Source organism: Salminus brasiliensis, chromosome 15 (assembly GCF_030463535.1).
Source record: "Salminus brasiliensis chromosome 15, fSalBra1.hap2, whole genome shotgun sequence".
Classification (NCBI taxonomy): domain Eukaryota; kingdom Metazoa; phylum Chordata; class Actinopteri; order Characiformes; family Bryconidae; genus Salminus; species Salminus brasiliensis.
Window position 1 is genome coordinate 35,082,544 of NC_132892.1, and position 20,643 is coordinate 35,103,186.

The window sequence follows — 20,643 nt, forward strand, 5'->3', positions numbered from 1 at the left end:
ATTAGATGAAGCTGTAACTCGATGTTCGGTGTGAGCGGACCGTGATCAGAGCCTTTCCCTCAGTGTATATAAAGGTAAAGGGTCAGTATCTGTCACTGTACTATGCACAGCACACACTAGTGAACTAGGGGTAGTGAACACACACACACACACACACACACACACACACACACACACACACAGCGGTGGGCCGACAACTCCAGCGCCCGGCGAGCAGAGAGAGGGTAAAGGGCCTTGCTCAACAGGGCCCACCAGTGGCGGCTTGCCGAGCCCGGGTCTCGAACCCACAACCCTGTCATCAATAGCCCAGAGCTCTGACCGCTGAGCACCACTGCCCCAATGAGCTGTTTTTAGAGAGGGCATAGACATGGTTCCTATACTGGGTATTAAACTTTGTGTCTCCCCGTCGGGGAATCGAACCCCGGTGTGTCCCCTGTGTGAGAGATACTGTCCACTACACTACACTAACGAGGAGGACACAGCAGCGCTAAGGCTAAACTGCAGGTTAAGAGGAATGCAGACTGACCGGCTCTGACTCACCTGTGCTGCATCTACCCATCTACCTGGACCAGCAGAACCCAGTCATGTGCTCAGGAATGCTCGCATACGAGCGGGTGGTCATTACTGAAGAACACACACACACACACACACACACACACACACACACACACACACACGTTGGACAGGTCTGATGTGAGCATCAGTCCAGCTGGACAGGACTGAACAGCCCCACTGTGACTCTCCGTCTCTGTCCGAGGAGTGAACTGAGAGCTGGATTCTGCTGCACCTGTTTAAATAGCACATACCTGTGTGTGTGTGTGTGTGTGTGTGTGTGTGTGTGTGTGTGTGTGTGTGCAGTTGTGTAACCTCTTGATCCTGATCAGCTTCTTGGAACAAGGAAGAAACACAAACACTTCAGAGAAAGACGCACTCTACACACACTTCACACACTCTACACACTCTACACACACTTCACACACTCTACACCCTCAATACACTCTACACACTCTACACACACTTCACACACTCTACACACACTTCACACTCTGCACACACTCTACACATCGGGTAAGTGGTCATCACTCACTGTCTACAGTATCTGTACATGAATAATATGAATATGGTGTGTGTTATGGTGTGTGTTATGATGTGTGTAATGATGTGTGTTATGATGTGTGTTATGGTGTGTAATTGTGTGTAATGGTGTGTTATGGTGTGTGTTATGATGTGTGTAATGATGTGTGTTATGATGTGTGTTATGGTGTGTAATGGTGTGTTATGGTGTGTGTTATGATGTGTGTAATGATGTGTGTTATGATGTGTAATTGTGTGTTATGGTTTGTAATGGTGTGTAATGGTGTGTGTTATGGTGTGTAATTGTGTGCGTTATGGTGTGTAATGGTGTGTGTTATGATGTGTGTTATGGTGTGTAATGGTGTGTGTTATGATGTGTAATGGTGTGTTATGGTGTGTGTTATGATGTGTGTAATGATGTGTGTTATGATGTGTAATTGTGTGTTATGGTTTGTAATGGTGTGTAATGGTGTGTGTTATGGTGTGTAATTGTGTGCGTTATGGTGTGTAATGGTGTGTGTTATGATGTGTGTTATGGTGTGTAATGGTGTGTGTTATGATGTGTAATTGTGTGTGTTATGGTGTGTAATGGTGTGTTATGGGGTGTGTTATGGTGTGTAATTGTGTGTGTTATGGTGTGTGTTATGGTTTGTAATGGTGTGTGTTATGGTTTATGTAATGGTGTGTTATGGTGTGTGTTATGGTGTGTAATGATGTGTGTTATGGTGTGTGTTATGGTGTGTGTAATGATGTGTGTTATGGTGTGTGTTATGGTGTGTAATGATGTGTGTTATGGTGTGTGTTATGGTGTGTAATGATGTGTGTTATGGTTTATGTAATGGTGTGTTATGGTGTGTGTTATGGTGTGTAATGATGTGTGTTATGGTGTGTGTTATGGTGTGTAATGATGTGTGTTATGGTGTGTGTTATGGTGTGTAATGATGTGTGTTATGGTTTATGTAATGGTGTGTTATGGTGTGTGCTATGATGTGTGTTATGGTTTATGTTATGGTTTGTAATGGTGTGTTATGATGTGTGTTATGGTTTATGTTATGGTGTGTTATGGTGTGTGTTATGGTGTGTGTAATGATGTGTGTTATGGTGTGTGTAATGATGTGTGTTATGGTGTGTGTTATGATGTGTGTTATGATGTGTGTTATGGTTTATGTTATGGTGTGTAATGGTGTATATTATGGGGGTGTTATGGTGTGTGTTATGGTTTATATTATGGGGTGTTATGGTGTATTATGGTGTGTGTGTTATGATGTATGTTATGGTTTATATTATGGGGTGTTATGGGGTGTATGTTATGGGGTGTATGTTCTATGTGACGGTGTTGCTCTGTTACAGGGGAATGGGCGTCTCCAGCTCTAAAGCCGGTTTGTTCAGTAGGGAGGAAAAATCCAGAGCTGAATCTGCAGTGTCCTTTGATGGCCTGAGAGAGGCGCTGTTCAAAAAGAAAAAGAAGAAAAAGAAATCTCTGCAGTTTCTTAGGAAACTGTCTCTAGGCAACCGCAGGAAGGAGACTCCGTTTCTAAGGAAGCTGTCGCCAGGCAGCGGCCGGAAAAGGTCCTTGTCTCTAAGGAAACGGTCACTTGACAACACCAGCAGAGTTCTAGAGCCGCTAAAGAGATTCTCCCTCAAATGAGTTCCCCTCAAACAGGAGGAGAGAGGCAGCTCATGCATATTCATTATAATAAATCATAATGAATTCAACATTAAAATGAGTGTTGAGAAGCGTTCAGTTAAAAGTGACTGAAACGGGACTGAAACCCAGTTAAGACCCAGTCAGGACTGCATCCACAGAACATCCGGAACAAGTTCAACTGCATAAAACTGAAAATTATAAATGATAAATGATTAATGACTTCTGCTTCATCCATGATTATTAACGTAACAGTAATTCTGCTGCTGTATTTACATTAATTCAGTAGATTAATGGCGAATGTTTATCAACAGCAAATATGCAAGAGTGTAATTAAGCTGTTAAATATGCAATAATTATTGTTAAATGATTAAAAATAAGAAAATCTGACTCAATTTTTCATCTTTATTAAAAAAAAGATTATAAAAATAAATCCTTTCAATGTTTTACTTATACACCTTTAAAATGCTTTTATACTTTTTTAAACCCAAAAAGCTTTAAGTGCATCACATAAAAGACTTACGATTTAAGACTTGCGATTTAGTATCGAATCAGTATGTGTATGTAATCTATCACTGGTTCATCTTAAACTAGTGATAGATTACATACACATACTGATTTGTGTGCAAAAGTTTAGGAACCCCTGATCAAACCGTATGAATAAGTGTAAATTAAGTCACATTTCTGCACATTTTAATACAGAATTACTGTTTATTTATTAAATTAGCAAATATGGCCTGTGCAAAGATTCTGATATAGTTTAAAATAACTGATTTAAACATTAATTGTGTGAAAAGTGTGTCTAAAATGTGCAGATAACTCATATATTACAGTTTCCTTAAGTTAAAGGATTTAAAGGATTATTAACTTATTTACACACCACAGTATATTTCATTGGAACAGTCGTACCCAAACTTACGACAATGTAAAACAATAATTCTAATATAAACCTTAAAACTAAAAAAGCTGCCCAAATGTGATTTGCTGAGCTGTGCTAAAAATCACATAGGCCACATGTGGCCACGAATTCCTTTGGGGAGCCAGTAGGGGGCGCTCTTTCATAAGACTGGAGTCATACAGAACAGCACACCTGATTAAAAAGTAATCAGTCATTGCTTGTGGAGATGATTCACATTAAAAAGATGGAAAATTTGGTGTAGGCTGCTGCTGTTGTTTTATTATATATATTTTTTAGCTATGCTAGCATGTTCTTAAGCCATGTTCTAGATAACCATCAGTACACAGAGAGTATCATAAACCACATAAGCAATTCCATCAGAGCTTACGGAGAACACCTCCACATGGTTTGAGAAGAGTGTGGGATGGTTTAGGCCCCCAGTGTGGCGTGTTATACTAGGTGTTATGCTAAGCTAAGCTCCTGATACTTGGTAGCTACACTGGCCTTGTAGCTCCAGTGACACCAAACTTGACGTAGGGTACTTCTGAGGTAAAGGGGAGGTAAATTAACGGTGAGTTAACAGTTAATATGAGTCAGTTGGTGATTTTAATTAGATTAAATATTATGTTTATTATAGTGCTAAGCTAGTCCACACACACTGTACGTGCGTTTTTTCTGTTTATCCCCAAAGATGGTCCAAGAACGTCCAAGCAGTAGCAGATGAGTGGCCATACTCTAGGTTTAGGTTGGGTCTAATTGCACTAATACTGTGACAAGTGAGCAGTTCGTGCTACATTAATGATCTCAGCAGCTTCACTTCATCAGCGCTCAGCTCTCACTGCAGTTTTGAAGATCCTTAGCATCTTGCAGAACCAGCTGAGTCCCGTTTGAGTGTCCCATTGGGGCTCCATGGCTCTTATGGGCCTGTATACACACACACACACACACACACACACACACACACACACACACACAGTGTGAAATCTGTAATACTGCAATGCTAACATCTACATTTGTAAAAAAATCAGTTTTTCCAGAGTCATTCACAGTGGGGGGGGTTTGGTGTGAAACACTGAGTTCTAGATAACCTCCCCCGGTCAGAGCTGGAGTTCTACAGTGGAGGTTCTAGATAACCTCCCCTGGTCAGAGCTGTGGTTCTACAGTGGAGGTGAAGGGAAGCAGACGTCTGAAGCTCTAATAAAAGCTCCTCACAGAAAGTTCTTCACCTAATGCTGATGAAGACGCTGCCTGATGCCTGAGACACGGTTCTACCAGAGTTCTGAGAAGAGTTCGGCTCTAGAACCTGCTTTTAAAATCAGATCATTAAAATGGTGGAGGGATACATGCTGCAGGGTGTAGTGCGGCTACAGAAAGTAGTCCCTAAAGAAAACTGCATTAGTTCAGATTCTCTATTCACTATTTTACCTTCATCATCATCATCATCATCATCATCATTCCATATAAAACTCAGAAGACTCGTGTAGCTGCACTGGTGGGTTTGGATAGGAGATAAATTATGGGCTGTATCTGTGTTGTAGTCATGGTGACCCATGCCTGCTTACATTCACCTCCACTGTACAGAGATCAGAGTGGGTCAGTTTCTCTACAGTGAAGCTCAGATTCACACCAAATCCCCGGCTCTGAATAAACTCTTCTCACAGTCTGAGCTTTGGAGGAATTCTAAACTGTGTTGGAACTGTTTTGAAAAAGAACACTCCACAGTTTCTCACATACTGGCAAACCAGCTAGTTAAGACAGTTGACCAGTTTAACTCTTGACCAGCATTGTGTTTTTTCCCCCATTTGAGTTTAATGGAATAGCTGGTCTACCAACACAACCAACCTGACCAATCTGGTCGAAACTGTTGATCTTGATCTTGCTAGTCAACAAGCCAGGTAATACTGGTTGACTAGTTCGGTCAGGTTGGTCATGCTGGTAGACCAGCTTAACCATCAAACCCCAATGTTGGCCAAGAGCTTAACCAGCTAAACCAGCTTGAGCTGGCCAGGCACTTTCTTTCAGTGGGGCGATGTTTAATGAACCCCCTGGCAGAAAACATCAAGAACCGATTACAGAAATGGAGACATCACGGTTATTCTTTCCCCACTTTAGAAAAACTACCAATGTCAACTCTCCAGAAACCAGTTTCCCAGCAGCTGCAGCAAACCAAATAATGCGGAGCTTCTCGAAAAGGAACTTTCTTATCTGTGTTCCTTCCTCAGAACAGTGTGCACTGCTGGGTTCTAACAGACTACACTCCATCTGAATTACACAATCTAATTACCTTTCAAAATAAACAGGTCATTTAGACAATTTGCCCAAATTGCCAAAGTCCATTAACTCTTTCTTTCATTTTCCTAGATAACCACACAGCGGCTAAGTCACTGGAACACATTTTCTGCTTAAAAAACACAAAAACAAAGCAAAAAACTAACAAACAAAAAAACCTTGTATCTCCATATTTCAGTATCTGGAATAATACTTGTCTGTGGTATTTATATTTTGTCAAAATTTGATGATAAATTGAATATGATCCAATAGAAAAGCTCCAAAATGACTTATTACATACATTATATATATATATATATATATATATATATATATATATATATATATATATATATATATATACCTACTGTATGTAGGTATGTTAGTGTTACATATAGGTATTTATACTGTATGCACACAGTCACTTTATATACACCATCATATCAGAAGATTATAGCCACCCCTGGTTTGGAATCAACTCGGCCCGATGGCAGAATTTGCTGCTTGCTACAACTGACTGGTGTTGGCTTATTTATTCAGAGTGCACAACCATGGTCACGGGCTAAGGACGTGATCTGACAGATGTCCAAAAGTTCATGATTATAGGGTACTGGGCTAAGTGGTAGCATCTCAGAAAGTGCTAACTTAGTGGGTTGTTCTAGAGCTGCTGTTGTGTAGAGGTTCTCCCAAGGTCATAGCAGTGGTGCCCTACGGGCCATTGATGCCAGAGGGGAGTGACGACTCCGACAAGTGGTCAAACCGATCGATGTGCCACTGAAGACCAGTTAGCCTCTATAATGACCACCTTCCATCACCCAAACACCACGTCTCGCTAGTTTCACACGAACAAGGATGGTGACCAATGGCCAATGCCTACCATTAGCGGGGTGGTCATAACTTATATAAACATATATTAAGATTTTATGATGAATGGACCAACTTTCATTAAAAGCTCAGAATTTTTTTCTTTTTGTTTTTTTTTTATTCATCCTCTGGTAAAGCTGCTATTTCGGAGATCGGAGGATTTGAACTCACAGCAGTAAGATTCTGAACAAAAGCATTATTATAGAGGCGTGGAATTAAGGATCCTGAGATGGTGGTCTACTGTGGAAGCGAGATGTTTGGAGATGATGGGGGGTTTACATTACAAAGCACTGCAGCAGAAACCCAGAGTTTGAGTAATGCCGACTGACGGCCGTTCAAACCACAACGTTCCAGAAATGCTTCAACTGTGAGGTGAAGAATGAGAGGATCCAAAGTCAAGCCTCCACACAAACACACCCAGAATGTTCTGCAGATCAGACGGGTGTGTACCCCTGCATGCAAATCAACACACTGTGTATTCAAATCTGCAGGAGTGTCTCTGTAGAGCACTGTTTCCCAAGCCTGGTCCTGAAGAACTCCCTCTGTCCAACACGTTTTAGTGCCTCTCTGCTCGAACGCACCACCTTTACCTCCGGAGGGGCTGGATAAGGTGTGCTATAAGCAAGGGAAACGGGTCCAGGACCAGGGCTGGAGATCACTGCTGTAGAGAACGTAGATCTTTATTTACACTTAAACACATCAAGTTTAACCAGGGGTGCTCAAACATGTGCACACAGCGGTGTATGTGGGCTAGGGTTACCACCTTTCCGAAATGAAAATAAGGGACGCCCACCACGGGCCGGACTACAAACATTTTTAATCTAGGAAATGTATATAAAATAAATAATAAATGTTTCTCTTAAGTAACGTATTTATTCATATATATTATTGGATATATTATTAACTATTATTCCATTAGTATTGATTTGTTCTTTGAATGGCCAAATATAATATTTATATAGGTTAATACTACTGAATATTAAATAAATAAATAAACCAATAGTTTACTCAATTAAATAAGCTATACCCATTTTACTCTAGTAAATTAGCCTAGTAATCATCTCCACTGACGCCGTCCAGCCATGGATGTGACTCTACCCACTCCTCACGTCAGTATTGGGACATTTATGGAAATACGGGACAAAATTGGTTCAATACGGGACACAATGCTTAAAAATGAAATAAAGGACCATTCGTTTTTTACAGGACGGATTGCGACCCTAATGTGGGCTAGAGTCAGCGTCAGCATCGGCGGAAGGCCGCTTTCCGCTAACATAATTATGGTTAGCAGTTAGTAGCCACAGCAACTAGCTGTAGTCATAACTGGACTGTTTACGTAACTGTGGTGAACGTGCCAGAAGAGCTAATCTGATTTTACACTAGCCGTCTGCTTCACCGAGCCAGCCCGAGTTAGGCAGAACCACAAGACAGAACCTGCCGTAAAGCGCTAAAGCAATAGCTTGTGCAAAGTTGAACCCTCCATCAATGTTCCCCCAACCTCAAATGCAGCTAATTACAGCTGCTATGTGGTAGCTTGAGCTGTTAGCCAAGTCAGCTTTGTAGCAGCGGTGCTGACCGGCTACATTTTGGGATGGGGTAAATTTGATCGGGTACAAGCAATAGCATGCGACACCAAAGACAGACCAACAGAAGCTGCTTTAATAAGCGTGTTTATTTTGGATAAAAAAGGAAAAATAATAATCTAGAGAAAGACAAATCCATTTGTGCATGAAAATAATAATAATAATTAGCATAAAACAACAAAAACAACAGGAAACTGAGGCAGTGCAGAGCTGAGGGGCCTGTGAACTGATGCTAAAGGCTAAACCACACTCACACTTTCAGAGACTTGCCAGGAAATGATTGCTAACAGTCATGTTTACACCAAACCACACTTCACACCTCCCCCACGAGGGTCATGATGAGAAACACACGCACAGACAGACAGGCTGACTGCAACACACTCAGGCCCAGGGTTCAGAACTGCTAGCGGTGGAGGTACGACTGGCGAGAATTAGCCACAACCATGACGCATTCGGTCCTACACGTGTTCTTCCCCCGAGTGGCGCTGGATTTCCACTAAAACACACTCACTCAGAGGGGGTGGGGGGTTGGTGTGAAACGCTTGGTTCTAGATAAGCTCCTCCAGTCAGAGCTGGAGTTCTACAGTGGAGGTTCTAGATAAGCTCCTCCAGTCAGAGCTGCAGTTCTACAGTGGAGGTTCTAGATAAGCTCCCCCAGTCAGAGCTGGAGTTCTACAGTGGAGGTTCTAGATAAGCTCCTCCAGTCAGAGCTGTGGTTCTACAGTGGAGGTTCTAGATAAGCTCCTCCAGTCAGAGCTGTGGTTCTACAGTGGAGGTGAAGGGAAGCAGACGTCTGAAGCTCTAATAAAAGCTCCTCACAGAAAGTTCTTCACCTAATGGGTTGGGGATCAGTGTAGACAGACAGACAGACAGACAGACAGACAGACAGACTGTGGTGTTTAGCAGGAGTAGCTGGTTGGGGATCAGTGTGGACAGACAGACAGACAGACAGACAGACAGTGGTGTTCAGCAGGAGTAGCTGGTTGGGGGTCAGTGTGGACAGAGACAGACAGACAGACAGACAGACAGACTGTGGTGTTCACGGGAGTAGCTGGTTGGGGGTCAGTGTGGACAGAGACAGACAGACAGACAGACAGACAGACAGACAGACAGACAGACAGACTGTGGTGTTCAGCAGGAGTAGCTGGTTGGGGGTCAGTGTGGACAGACAGACAGGCTGACCAGGCAGGAGCTACAGATGGTGTGAGAGCCCGTATGAGCGCATGCCTCTTGGTGGATGTATTGGCGGCTGTATGGGTGGGGAATAAACAAGCGTCCGGAAAGCGGTCAGCGGACGCTTCGGCGTAACGCAACAATTCCATGCGACCCTGAAATGTTTCCATGTGCGTCGGCCGAGGAGGACGGATGTGTAAATATTTAAGTGATGTGTGTGTCCGTCCGTCCACTCAAGCTCATAAACTAATCACACAGCGACACTAGCATGACAAACACAGCAGGGAGCTGCCGCACATCTGCCAGCGCACATCTGCTAGCGCTGGGTCGTGAGGGTCAGGATGACTTCGTCTCAACTTCAGAAGACCACCACTGCGAACCCGAGCGCAGAGGAGCTCATTAACAGCAAAAATGCAGAGCTAATCACAGGCTGGGGTGCATTACGCATGCTAGTTTCCACACATCCATTATATGACTGAATGCTACAAGACCTGCTAGCACAGCTGCTAAGGTCATAGCATGAGTAAACACACATATAGACCTACACACACATGCCATTCAGCACTGGGATTACACTTAGCATAGCTAAAAGCACATGAACAGGCATCAACAGGACAGTTACACAGCAAAATACAGTCGGAGATCTGCTGTTACGGGGTTGTAGATGATAAGCTGCAGCAAAATTGAGGAATTGCAGAAAAGGAAATGTGGGGAAAAATGAAAATACAAAAACAAACAATCATCATCAATAATCACAACAGTTACAGTCTAGTGGGTTTTTCAGCGAAGTGGAATAGTCTGACTTTGTTTTTTTAATCCGTTCATGAGGATGAAGCGCAAGATAATTTACAAGCTATCCACGAGTCTTCCAACTCTTGTCGCCTCCTCTGGATCGCAAAACGACAAAAATAAAACAAAATAAAAACAAAGAAAAAAGAGAAAACATTAAAAACGGACAGATTGGCACCATTTACAGCACAGCAGGATGAATGCAAGAATCAAAAGCAATTAAAAACTCTATATAAGCATAAATATAGTCTAATTACCTATATCTTCTATAGTATTCGCCATGTATGCCCCTCCCCCTTCCCCCCCATTTATACATACACAAACCCACCCCACCCCCACCCTCCGAGTTGTGGGACGTTAATATTCAAAATCCGTAAATATTACTTGATCAATGACCATCAACCTTCACAGCTCAGCTATTATATCATCTTAATAATTCCCCAGATATTATGTTTATGTTCTAAGTGTAAATAAGTGAACATTTCTTATTCAGTTTCAGAAAATGACTTATTTACACTTATAACATGATCTGTACAGTACCTGACCTCTTTAACACCCCCGTATAGTCTGCTTGCACTGTTGCCATTTATTGATTAACTATTAAAATGTCTAGAAACTTATTCTCCCTTTGATGGACACAAAGATCCACCTGGAGACCTGGAGAATAACTGAGATGTTAAAAAAAAAAAGTCACATTAAAATATTTCCGTAATAGATTTTGCGCTGTACAGTCAGACTGAGCTCAGATAACAACATTAAACAGTATCTGAAAAAGCAACTCATGGAATTGCATTGAGACATTCAGTGTATTCCCAAACCTGGAATGTATATCTGGACGTATGTGAGAACTATAGAGGCGTTTCAGCAGCGGTACATTTCTATTTCGTTTAGGCTGGTTAAACACGAGGATCCGGCGAGCGAAGGTGAAGACAGGCTGAGAGTTGGATTTTATAAAAAGTACAAAAGTTAAATTCGTTCACACTAATGAGCTTTAGAAAACACATTCATACGAGGCTCCACAACATCCACACTAGACTGCTGTAATATATATATATATATATATATATATAAGATATATATATATAGAAAAATATAAAAAATATATAAAAATATATAATAATAGTTAAAAAATTCAGATAACTGGATTCTGCCAGTGTTCTGAATGGCAGATGCTAAAACGTTCCTAAAAAAAAAGATAAGAAAAAAAAAAAGTTTATATTGTATTAAAAGCTGATTTAGTTAATTTACTTCACTTTATATAAATTTTATTTAATGTCATTTAGAAACCGCCATTTTTCCTTTTTGTCATTTCTAATTTAGATTTTGTAGCAGCTCTCTTCTATGCAGCCAGTTTCTAAACTTAAACACTAAAAAGAAACGGAATAAATGATTGGAAACGTGAGCAACCCACCTACTGGAGCAACCCACCTACTGGAAACGGCCATCGTCCCAACGCTAATCGCTTACATTCAAACAGTTCTGCACAATTATACGTAGGACTGCAGTTCAAGAGGGTCAAAAATGTTTTGGGAAACATTAAAAATGGTTAAGATTAAAATTAATAGTTAAATGTTGTAGTTGGTTTTAATTCAATCAATCAATTAAACTCAATTTAAACTCAATCAATCAATCAATCACCTTGACTAACTCAAGCAATGCAATTCCCAGCCTTTGGCACCTCCAATCTGGGAGGGCAATGGCGCAAACCAGTGTTAGCAACACAACCGAGGTCAGCTCTTCTGGAGACCCGAACCCTGTTACACTTGGATCTCCAGCCATGGGCCGTACGCTACGCTGCCTTTTTCTTTACGACTGGTCAAGCATTACCGCTAAAGCTAACAGCAGCTTCTCAGATTTCGGTTTAGTGGTTTTCCTTTCCTAAAAGTTGTGAAATGACTACATGCAGCAAGCTAAGCAGGTTCTTGGGCTGAAGAACCCTATCTAAGGTTGCTTTCCTCCAAGCTGCAAAGCTCAATTCCACTTTAACAATGATGTTTAGATTTCAGCACCTCAGACTAGTCTGATCCGAGGTTTCTGCCGTATGATTTTTCCCAAGCTGCTTTCCTGACTACTTACACCCATCAGCCATAACATTAGCACCAACTGCCCCAACGGATCTGACCTGGCGAGGTGTCCTATGGTATCTAGGACTACGACCAACATCAGCAGGTCCCCATGAACATCAATGAGATCCTTGGATACCCATGACCCTTGGTTGTCCCTCCTTGCAGCACTTTTGGTAGGTACTGACCACTGCATACCAGGAGGAACACCCCACAAGACCTGCCTGCTGATGTTCTGGAGATGTTCTGACCCAGTCATTATCTAGAACATCACAGTTTGGTTCTTGTCAAAGTGTCTCAGATTCTTACACTTGTGCCATTTTTCACCTTCTACACCTTCATCATATGTAGCTCCACCCCTGGACAGATGGAGCCACTGTAGATGAAGATCATCAGGGTTCAGGGATTGGTGGTGTTAATGTTATGGCTGATCAGAGCTAGCTAACTAGCCCAGTAAGGTTCTCAGGCTGAAGAACCGTTCCTAGCTCCCTCACATCTGCAAACTGTCGGTTTCACGTCTCCCCCTGCTATTCGTGTTGAAAATGAAGTGCTAGTAGCTAACCAGCTAACTAGCCAACGCTAACATGAACGCTAGCGCTGCTCCAGTCAGTGGCGGAGGGAGGATTTGGCGTCGGCGTGGTGACTGATCTGAGTCCCGTTGCTGTCGGAGTGTACCTCTTGGTCCAGGGTGTTGAAGTGGACGCCGGCGTGCTGCCCCTTCTGGCCGGAGCGAGGACACAGGCAGCAGAGGATCCGTTTGAAGGTGCGCCGCATGTCCTGGTCTCTGTACGAGTAGATGATCGGGTTCATCAGGGAGTTGAACTCGGCCAGAACCAAGAAGTACTTCTCAAACTTCAAGACGACAAAGCCGCAGTTCACCCCATCTAGCAACAAGAGGACCAAACCTGGAGTCCAGCAGATCACAAAACACCCTGAGAGAGAGAGAGAGAGAGAGAGAGAGAGCATGCATTAGGTACACTACATGTCCAAAAGTTTGTGGACACCCCTTCTAAAGAATGCATTCAGCTACTTTAAGTTGCAAGTGCACACAGACACACAGCTTATCCCTGTAGAGAAGAAGTACAGCCAAAAGAATAGGACTCTCTGGAGTAGCTCAACACCATGCTGCCTAATGCCAGGCATGGGCTAGAGGGGTATTTATAAAGCCCCCCAGCATTGAGGAGCTGTGGAGCAGTGGAGGAACTGTGTTCTCTGGAATGATGGTGGTGGAGCTCCATCCAGTACTTTTGATGGGATGAGTTGTAGAGTTGGGGATGATGAGGTGAGGTGGTGATCATCATCCAACATCCTGACCTCACTGAATGCAATCAAATCCTCACAGCAATGCTCCGCCTCCAGAATCTAGTAGAAAGTCTTCTTCTCTGGACAGTAGAGACAGTTACTCCAACAGAAGCAGGATCAGCTCTTTTAATAGCCCTGATTTCAGGAGTAACAAGGAAGGAACAAGCGTCCCAATACTTTTGTCTCTCCTATTGGTCAGGAAGCTGGAAGCTGGTTAAGCTGGTTGACCAGTGTAGCACGACCTGCTTTACCAAAACCCAGTCCATCACACTCAAATGCTGGTCAACCAGTTTAACCGGTGCTCTTACAGTAGTAGGGCATGTATCTAGAGTAAAGTTCTAGATATTCTATGTTCTACTATGTTAGTATCAGCTGTGGTACCGCAGCTGTTAACTAGGGGGAGCTACAGTCACTGCAGGAACTGGAGGCTATTACAGTGCTTGGATAGATATTTATTATTACTGCCATCTTGCTGTGTGTGTGTGTGTGTGTGTGTGTGTGTGTGTAAAGAAAGAGGGTAGGATCAGTTTCTGTGCTTTGTAATGAATGCATGTCCCAACAGAACAACCTGCTGCACACTCATAAGTGAAAACACACACACACACACACACACACACACACACACACACACACACACACACACACACACACCCCAGTGGGAGGGAGTGTTAAAGAGGAGAGGAATTTAATCTGAAGGTAAAAATGTGCAAGAGTGTGTGTGTGTGTGTGTGTGTGTGTGTGTGTGTGTGCAAGCAAGGGAGAGAGAGAGAAAGAAAAACATGGAGAAGGGCTGGATAAACAAGTCAGAGCATGTTTGAGGCAGAACAACCTGTGTGTGTGTGTGTGTGTGTGTGTGTGTGTGTGTGTGTGTGTGTGTGTGTGTGTGTCTTAGCTCTACAGTAAAACAAACAGTAGCCAAATGACCAGCAGAAACGATAGCACCATAGGGTGTTACACACACACACACACACACACACACACACACACTCACTCTCAGGTGTGTTTTTACATTATTTATATGTATTTATTTTTTGACATAAGTCATAATTTATATCAGAATTTCAACTTCAGCCAGGTGTTTTAAAATTACCAGAATTTCAGCATGTTCCAATTTCAATAAGTAAATAAATAAATAAATAAATAAATAATCCACTTTAGCCAGGTGAGTGTTCTAAAGTTTCTTAGTTTCTATTATTAATTACGTAAACTTTACTTTTTATTTTTTTACTTACTTACTTACTTACTTAATTATTTACATTTTATTACCAAATAATAAACATATAAACAAATAATTAATAAACTTGAGGCAGGTGAGTGTTCAAATTACAAATAAATAAATACATACAATTATGAATAGATAAATAAAATGATGAAAAAATAATTAATTTTTAATTATTAATTTAAAAAAAGGTCAGTCAGGTAAGTGTTAAAATTAACAGTGTCTTACCCAGTATGACGAACACGGTCCTCATCAGGCTCTCCACCGTCTCTTTGTGCCGGGCCTGTGTGGTGTGCTGACTCATGCGCTGGCTCTTGTGCCGGACGTAGATGAAGATGCGAGTGTAGACCACCACCATGATGGTGAAGCTCACCAGGTTGAGCACGGCCCAGAACACCAGGTAATCACGGCTGTACAGAGGCGCCATCTTCGAGCACTTCTTCAGGTTGCACACACAGTTCCAGCCCATGGAGGGCACCAGGCCCATCAGGGTGGCCACCAGCCAGATGCACAGGATCAGCAGGAACACCCGGCGGTTGGTCATTTTACTGTGCAGCTGCATGGTGAAGATGGTCTGGTGCCGCTCCAGCGCGATGGCCATCAGGTTGATGACTGAAGCGGTCAGACTGGTGTCAATCAAACCCTTTGAAAACATACAGAGAAGATTTAAAGATTTTTAATATTTTCTGCAGTAAAGACATAAACGGACTCATCCAGAGGTGGGGTTTGCTGTGAAGAGCTCGGTTCTAGATAAGCTCCCCTAGTCAGAGCTGTGGTTCTACAGTGGAGGTTCTAGATAAGCTCCCCCAGTCAGAGCTGGAGTTCTACAGTGGAGGTTCTAGATAATCTCCCCCAGTCAGAGCTGTGGTTCTACAGTGGAGGTGAAGGGAAGCAGACGTCTGAAGCTCTAATAAAAGCTCCTCACAGAAAGTTCTTCACCTAATGGTGATGAAGACGCTGCCTGATGCCTGAGACACGGTTCTACCAGAGTTCTGAGAAGAGTTCGGCTCTAGAACCTGCTTTTAGAACCAGATCATTAAAATGGTGGAGGGATACATGCTGCAGGGTGTAGTGCGGCTACAGAAAGTAGTCCCTAAAGAGAACTGCATTAGTTCAGATTCTCTATTCACTATTTTACCACCATCATCATCATCATCATCATCATCATCATTCCATATAAAACTCAGAAGACTTGTGTATTCACCTCCACTGTAGAGAGATCAGAGCGGGTCAGTTTCTCTACAGAGACTCCCCCGACTCTGACTAAACTCTTCTCATAGTCTGAGCTTTTCAGAGAATTCTGAAAATGGGTGAACTTCCCCTTTAAGCAGTAAGACACGTGTGGTTTGAGGAATAAGATTAAACGCTGTGATCTGGTTACAGTAGATCATCCCAGCTGTGATTTTATTCCCTAAAGGCTTATTTTCTAAGACATGATGAGTCCTAAATGATAAGTATCATCAATCAGCTAAGACATGTTTAGAGTCTGACTTGTGCTTGTTTAGTTTAGAGAGGGAGACGCTAGGTTAACGTTGCTAACAAACACTAGACTTAGACCTACCGGACTTAGTCGCCAAGCTGATCTCCACAACACACAGGCCGTAATGGCGAGTGGGCGAGCGATTGAAGGAAAGTGCACAAGATAAATGGGTGATGCCCTATTTAGGATTCATGGCTTCGGCCTGTAGCACCACTTAGCCAACCTAGTTAACTAAAATCTGACTTTCTAAAGTAACTAGTAGCATTAAAAGTAAAAGGTAAGGCTAAAGCTGCTGAAGAGTCGTCTGATATTACTTTACATTTAGAAACTTAAATCTAAAATAGAGCGCTAGCTGGTTAGCCGTGGCTCGTCCGTGTGTTTGTTAGCAGTCATGATTAGCTAACAAGGCTGAATCACGTTCCTGAATTAGACATTTTCCATGTTTAAACATAATTTTATTTATTTAATGACAAATTAGAATTTAGATTTTTATTACGTTTCCGCCCTAGACGCGCTAGATTACAACGTTATTAGCAAAGGTTCAAATATTGTTTTCAGATGTGATTTTTTTTGCAAAAAATAAAGTTTAAATGCCTCTCGAAGGCGAGAGTTTATGTTTTATTTTAATGATTTCATCCTAGCATTCGAGTGGAAATGTGCGCCAGGCGGAAGTGTCCGTTATTGGGGACGTCTGTTAGGGGACTGACCGCTAGCAGTAAGAATGAGCAGAATTTGGCGCTTAGCAGAAATAATTACTTGGATTTAAGAGTTAAATTAGCAGTATTTAGGGTTTTGGAGTAAACTTGATATATAGTTCGTATTTAGGCGTAAAAAGGAGCAATATTTAGTGCGTGTGTGTGTGTGTGTGTGTGTGTGTGTGTGTGTGTGTGTGTGTGAGAGAGAGAGAGAGAGAGAGAGAGAGTTTAGCAGTGTATGAGCTGCTAGCCTCCAAGCATGAGCCTAGCCTTACTAGCTAACCTTGTGGTCACACAGAGGAGACTGCTGGAGTAAACAGTAACTCATCAAACTCTGGGCCTCGCCAACATCAATTTCCGCTCACTGCTGAGGCAGATAAGCAGTCGGTCATTACGTTTAGAGGAAGCGAAGCGTCCACTGCTCTGATAAACGGCTTGATCACTGAGGCTAACTCTTTAGCCTCGTTGTGTCGTTCACAGTGGCTCACCACAGGCGTTATGGATGCATTAATAATAACCAGGGGCGTTGGGGCCAGGGGCGTTGGGGCCAGGGGCGTTGGGGCCAGGGGCGTTGGGGCCAGGGGCGTTCTACAACACGGTGATGAGACACAGGAGCTCATTCAGACTCATTCCACCGAAATATACAACAGAGCGCCACAGGGGGTCATTCCTACCCCTGACCATCAAACTCTAGAACTCCTCCCTCAGTGTGACACTACGGTTCAGCTGTGCACTACTCAAGTTACTAAATTCAAATATCATAAGTGTTTCTCATTCTTTTCTCTTTTTATCCTAAATTGATTTTATTTTATAGAGCATTTATGTTATAGTGTGTTTATTCTTACATGAACGGTTGCTACAGTAACAACTGCAATTTCCTTCCTGGGATCAATAAAGTATGTCTGATTCTGATTCTGAAATAGCAACTGTGCTCTAACGCCATGATGAAGGATGATCCTGATTAGTTTTGTAATACTTAGCTGTAATCTTCCCAAAATACAAAGGTCAACAGAAACCCATATAAAGATAGTGGTGTGTGTGTGTGTGTGTGTGTGTGTGTGTGTGTGTGTGTACCTGTCGGAGAAACCACTGGTATATGGTGAGCTTCTGGGTCCATGGCCCCGTGTGGAACATCAAGTGCATGTAGGAAATCCCGGCGAAGAGATCGGCGGCGGCCAGGTTCCCCAGCAGGTAGTAGATTGGAAAATGGAACCTTCGGTTAACAAATATGGCCGTCATGACCAGGATGTTGGCCAGGATGATGAAGATGCACACAGTCAGTCCAAGTCCCACCACGATGTAGTCCTGCGTACGCCAGGTATCCGAAATGTTCTTCCCGGTCGACTCGTAGAAGAACTTCACCGTAGCGTTGTCATAGCAGACCGGTTTGGGCGCGGCTGTGATCCCCATATTGGACATGACTGGAGAACTGTTAGAACCGGACCAGCGGAGGAGATCCAAGGTGATCAAGTGGGACGAGGTTTGGGGCGTTTATTGACACTGAGCCTTCTCCAGCAAACCAAGAACGATCTTCCAAGACACCTCAAGAACGAGACTCCTCCACCCTGTGAACACACAAACATCTGGATCAGAACCACAGCTAATGCAGTTCTCTTTAGGGACTACTTTCTGTAGCTGCACTACACCCTGCAGCATGTATCCCTCCACCATTTTAATGATCTGGTTCTAAAAGCAGGTTCTAGAGCCGAACTCTTCTCAGAACTCTGGTAGAACCGTGTCTCAGGCATCAGGCAGCGTCTTCATCACCATTAGGTGAAGAACTTTCTGTGAGGAGCTTTTATTATTAGAGCTTCAGACGTCTGCTTCCCTTCACCTCCACTGTAGAACCACAGCTCTGACTGGGGGAGCTTATCTAGAACCTCCACTGTAGAACTCCAGCTCTGACCAGGGGAGGTTATCTAGAACCGAGCCTTTCACACCGAACCCCCCCTCTGAGTCTGAATTATACTCCTGGTAGTGTGCTGGTGGATGTTTAGAGGACAGGCCGAGCTACACTCCCCGCATGAAAAGAGAAGAACCACAAAAACACAGCTTTATCTTCCACATTCTCTCTGCTGTTCCTGTCCAACACACACACACACACACACACACACACACACACACACACAGAGAGAGAGTGTAACCTAATCTCAACCCAAACACCCCAAACTGCCAGAACTGACCGTCCTGCAGAGAGAGAGAGAGACAGAGAGCCAGCCTATCCCCATCCATCCATCACATATCACTTTCCACTCACACCATCAACCCCATCCATCCATCCATCCATATCCACCCCATCTCCATCTCCATCCACTCCCCCCATCCATATCCTCTCCCCCCATCCATATCCTCTCCCTATCTCCATCCACTCCCCATCCATATCCTCTCCCCCCATCCATATCCTCTCCCTATCTCCATCCACTCCCCATCCATATCCTCTCCCCCCATCCATATCCTCTCCCTATCTCCATCCACTCCCCCATCCATATCCACCCCCATCTCCATCCACTCCCCCATCCATATCCTCTCCCCCCATCCATATCCACCCCCATCTCCATCTCCATCCACTCCCCCCATCCATATCCTCTCCCCCATCCATATCCACCCCCATCTCCATCTAAAGGTAAAGTAAAGGTAAAGGTGCACGTATTTGTCACTGTACAGCGAAATGTGTCCTCCGCATTTAACCCATCTGGTAGTGAACACACACTCACACACACACACGTGTTAGGGGCAGTGAGTACACACACACACCCAGAGCGGTGGGCAGCCAACTCCAGCGCCCGGGGAGCAGAGAGGGTAAAGGGCCTTGCTCAAGGGCCCAACAGTGGCAGCTTGCCGAGCCCGGGAATCGAACCCACAACCCTGTTATCAATATCCCGGCGCTCTAACCGCTGAGCCCCCACTGCCCCCATCCATATCCACTCCCCCCATCCATAGCCACTCACCCCATCTTCACCTCTTTCTACCCCACCCCTACGTGAGTGTGTTTGTGTGTGTGTGTGTGGGGGGGGGGGTTGTCTGTGTGTGTGTGTGGGGGGGGGGGCTGTCTGTGTGTGTGTGTGTGGGGGGGGGGGTTGTCTGTCTGTGTGTGTGTGTGTGTGTGTGTGTGTGTGTGTGTGTGTGTGTGAGAGAGAGAGAGAGGGGGAAGGGCAGGGCTGAAGTTTAAACACCAGTTACATGTTCTAGCCTGTTATTACACCAAAACCAGTGCACTCTCCACCCTCATTTCTCCACTCCACCCTCCACCCTCCTCCACAAAGTCCTTCTTCATAATCTTCACATTTTGACCTCTGCACTTCAGTCTGTTTGCAGATCAGTAATACTACACCGTTACAGTGCATGTCCACTGCACCCGGCTCAAAAGTCCCCCTCACCAGCGCCCCGGCCCAACCGCGCCCCCCCCGGCCCGACAGCGGCTCCGGCACATTCCACGTTTTTTTTTTTTGCTACAAAACGCTGACAATGAACGGAAATAATTCATACCTAAAGGCCGGACCATCGGGCCATCATTCGTAGCTAAAGGCGGACCATCATTCATAGCTAAAGGCGGACCATCATTCATAGCTAAAGGCGGACCATCGGGCCAT

At 43.7% G+C, this 20,643-nt stretch overlaps 1 protein-coding gene across 2 annotated transcripts; it reads right to left on the reverse strand.

The window, feature by feature from the left end:
* Window positions 1-3,349: 3,349 nt before the first annotated feature.
* On the reverse strand, window positions 3,350-18,613 carry lpar2b (lysophosphatidic acid receptor 2b). Of its 2 annotated transcripts, none has more exons than XM_072657642.1 (4): window positions 18,128-18,613; window positions 15,107-15,521; window positions 13,033-13,289; window positions 3,350-4,541 (listed from the first exon to the last, which is right to left on the reverse strand). In XM_072657642.1, the coding sequence occupies exons 1-4, from the start codon at window positions 18,470-18,472 to the stop codon at window positions 4,446-4,448; spliced, it is 1,113 nt and encodes a 370-aa protein (XP_072513743.1). In that variant the 5' UTR covers window positions 18,473-18,613; the 3' UTR covers window positions 3,350-4,445. The 2 variants fall into 2 exon arrangements, with proteins under 2 accessions (XP_072513743.1, XP_072513744.1); XM_072657643.1 differs by having other exon boundaries at window positions 3,350-4,522; window positions 13,002-13,289.
* Window positions 18,614-20,643: the final 2,030 nt, after the last annotated feature.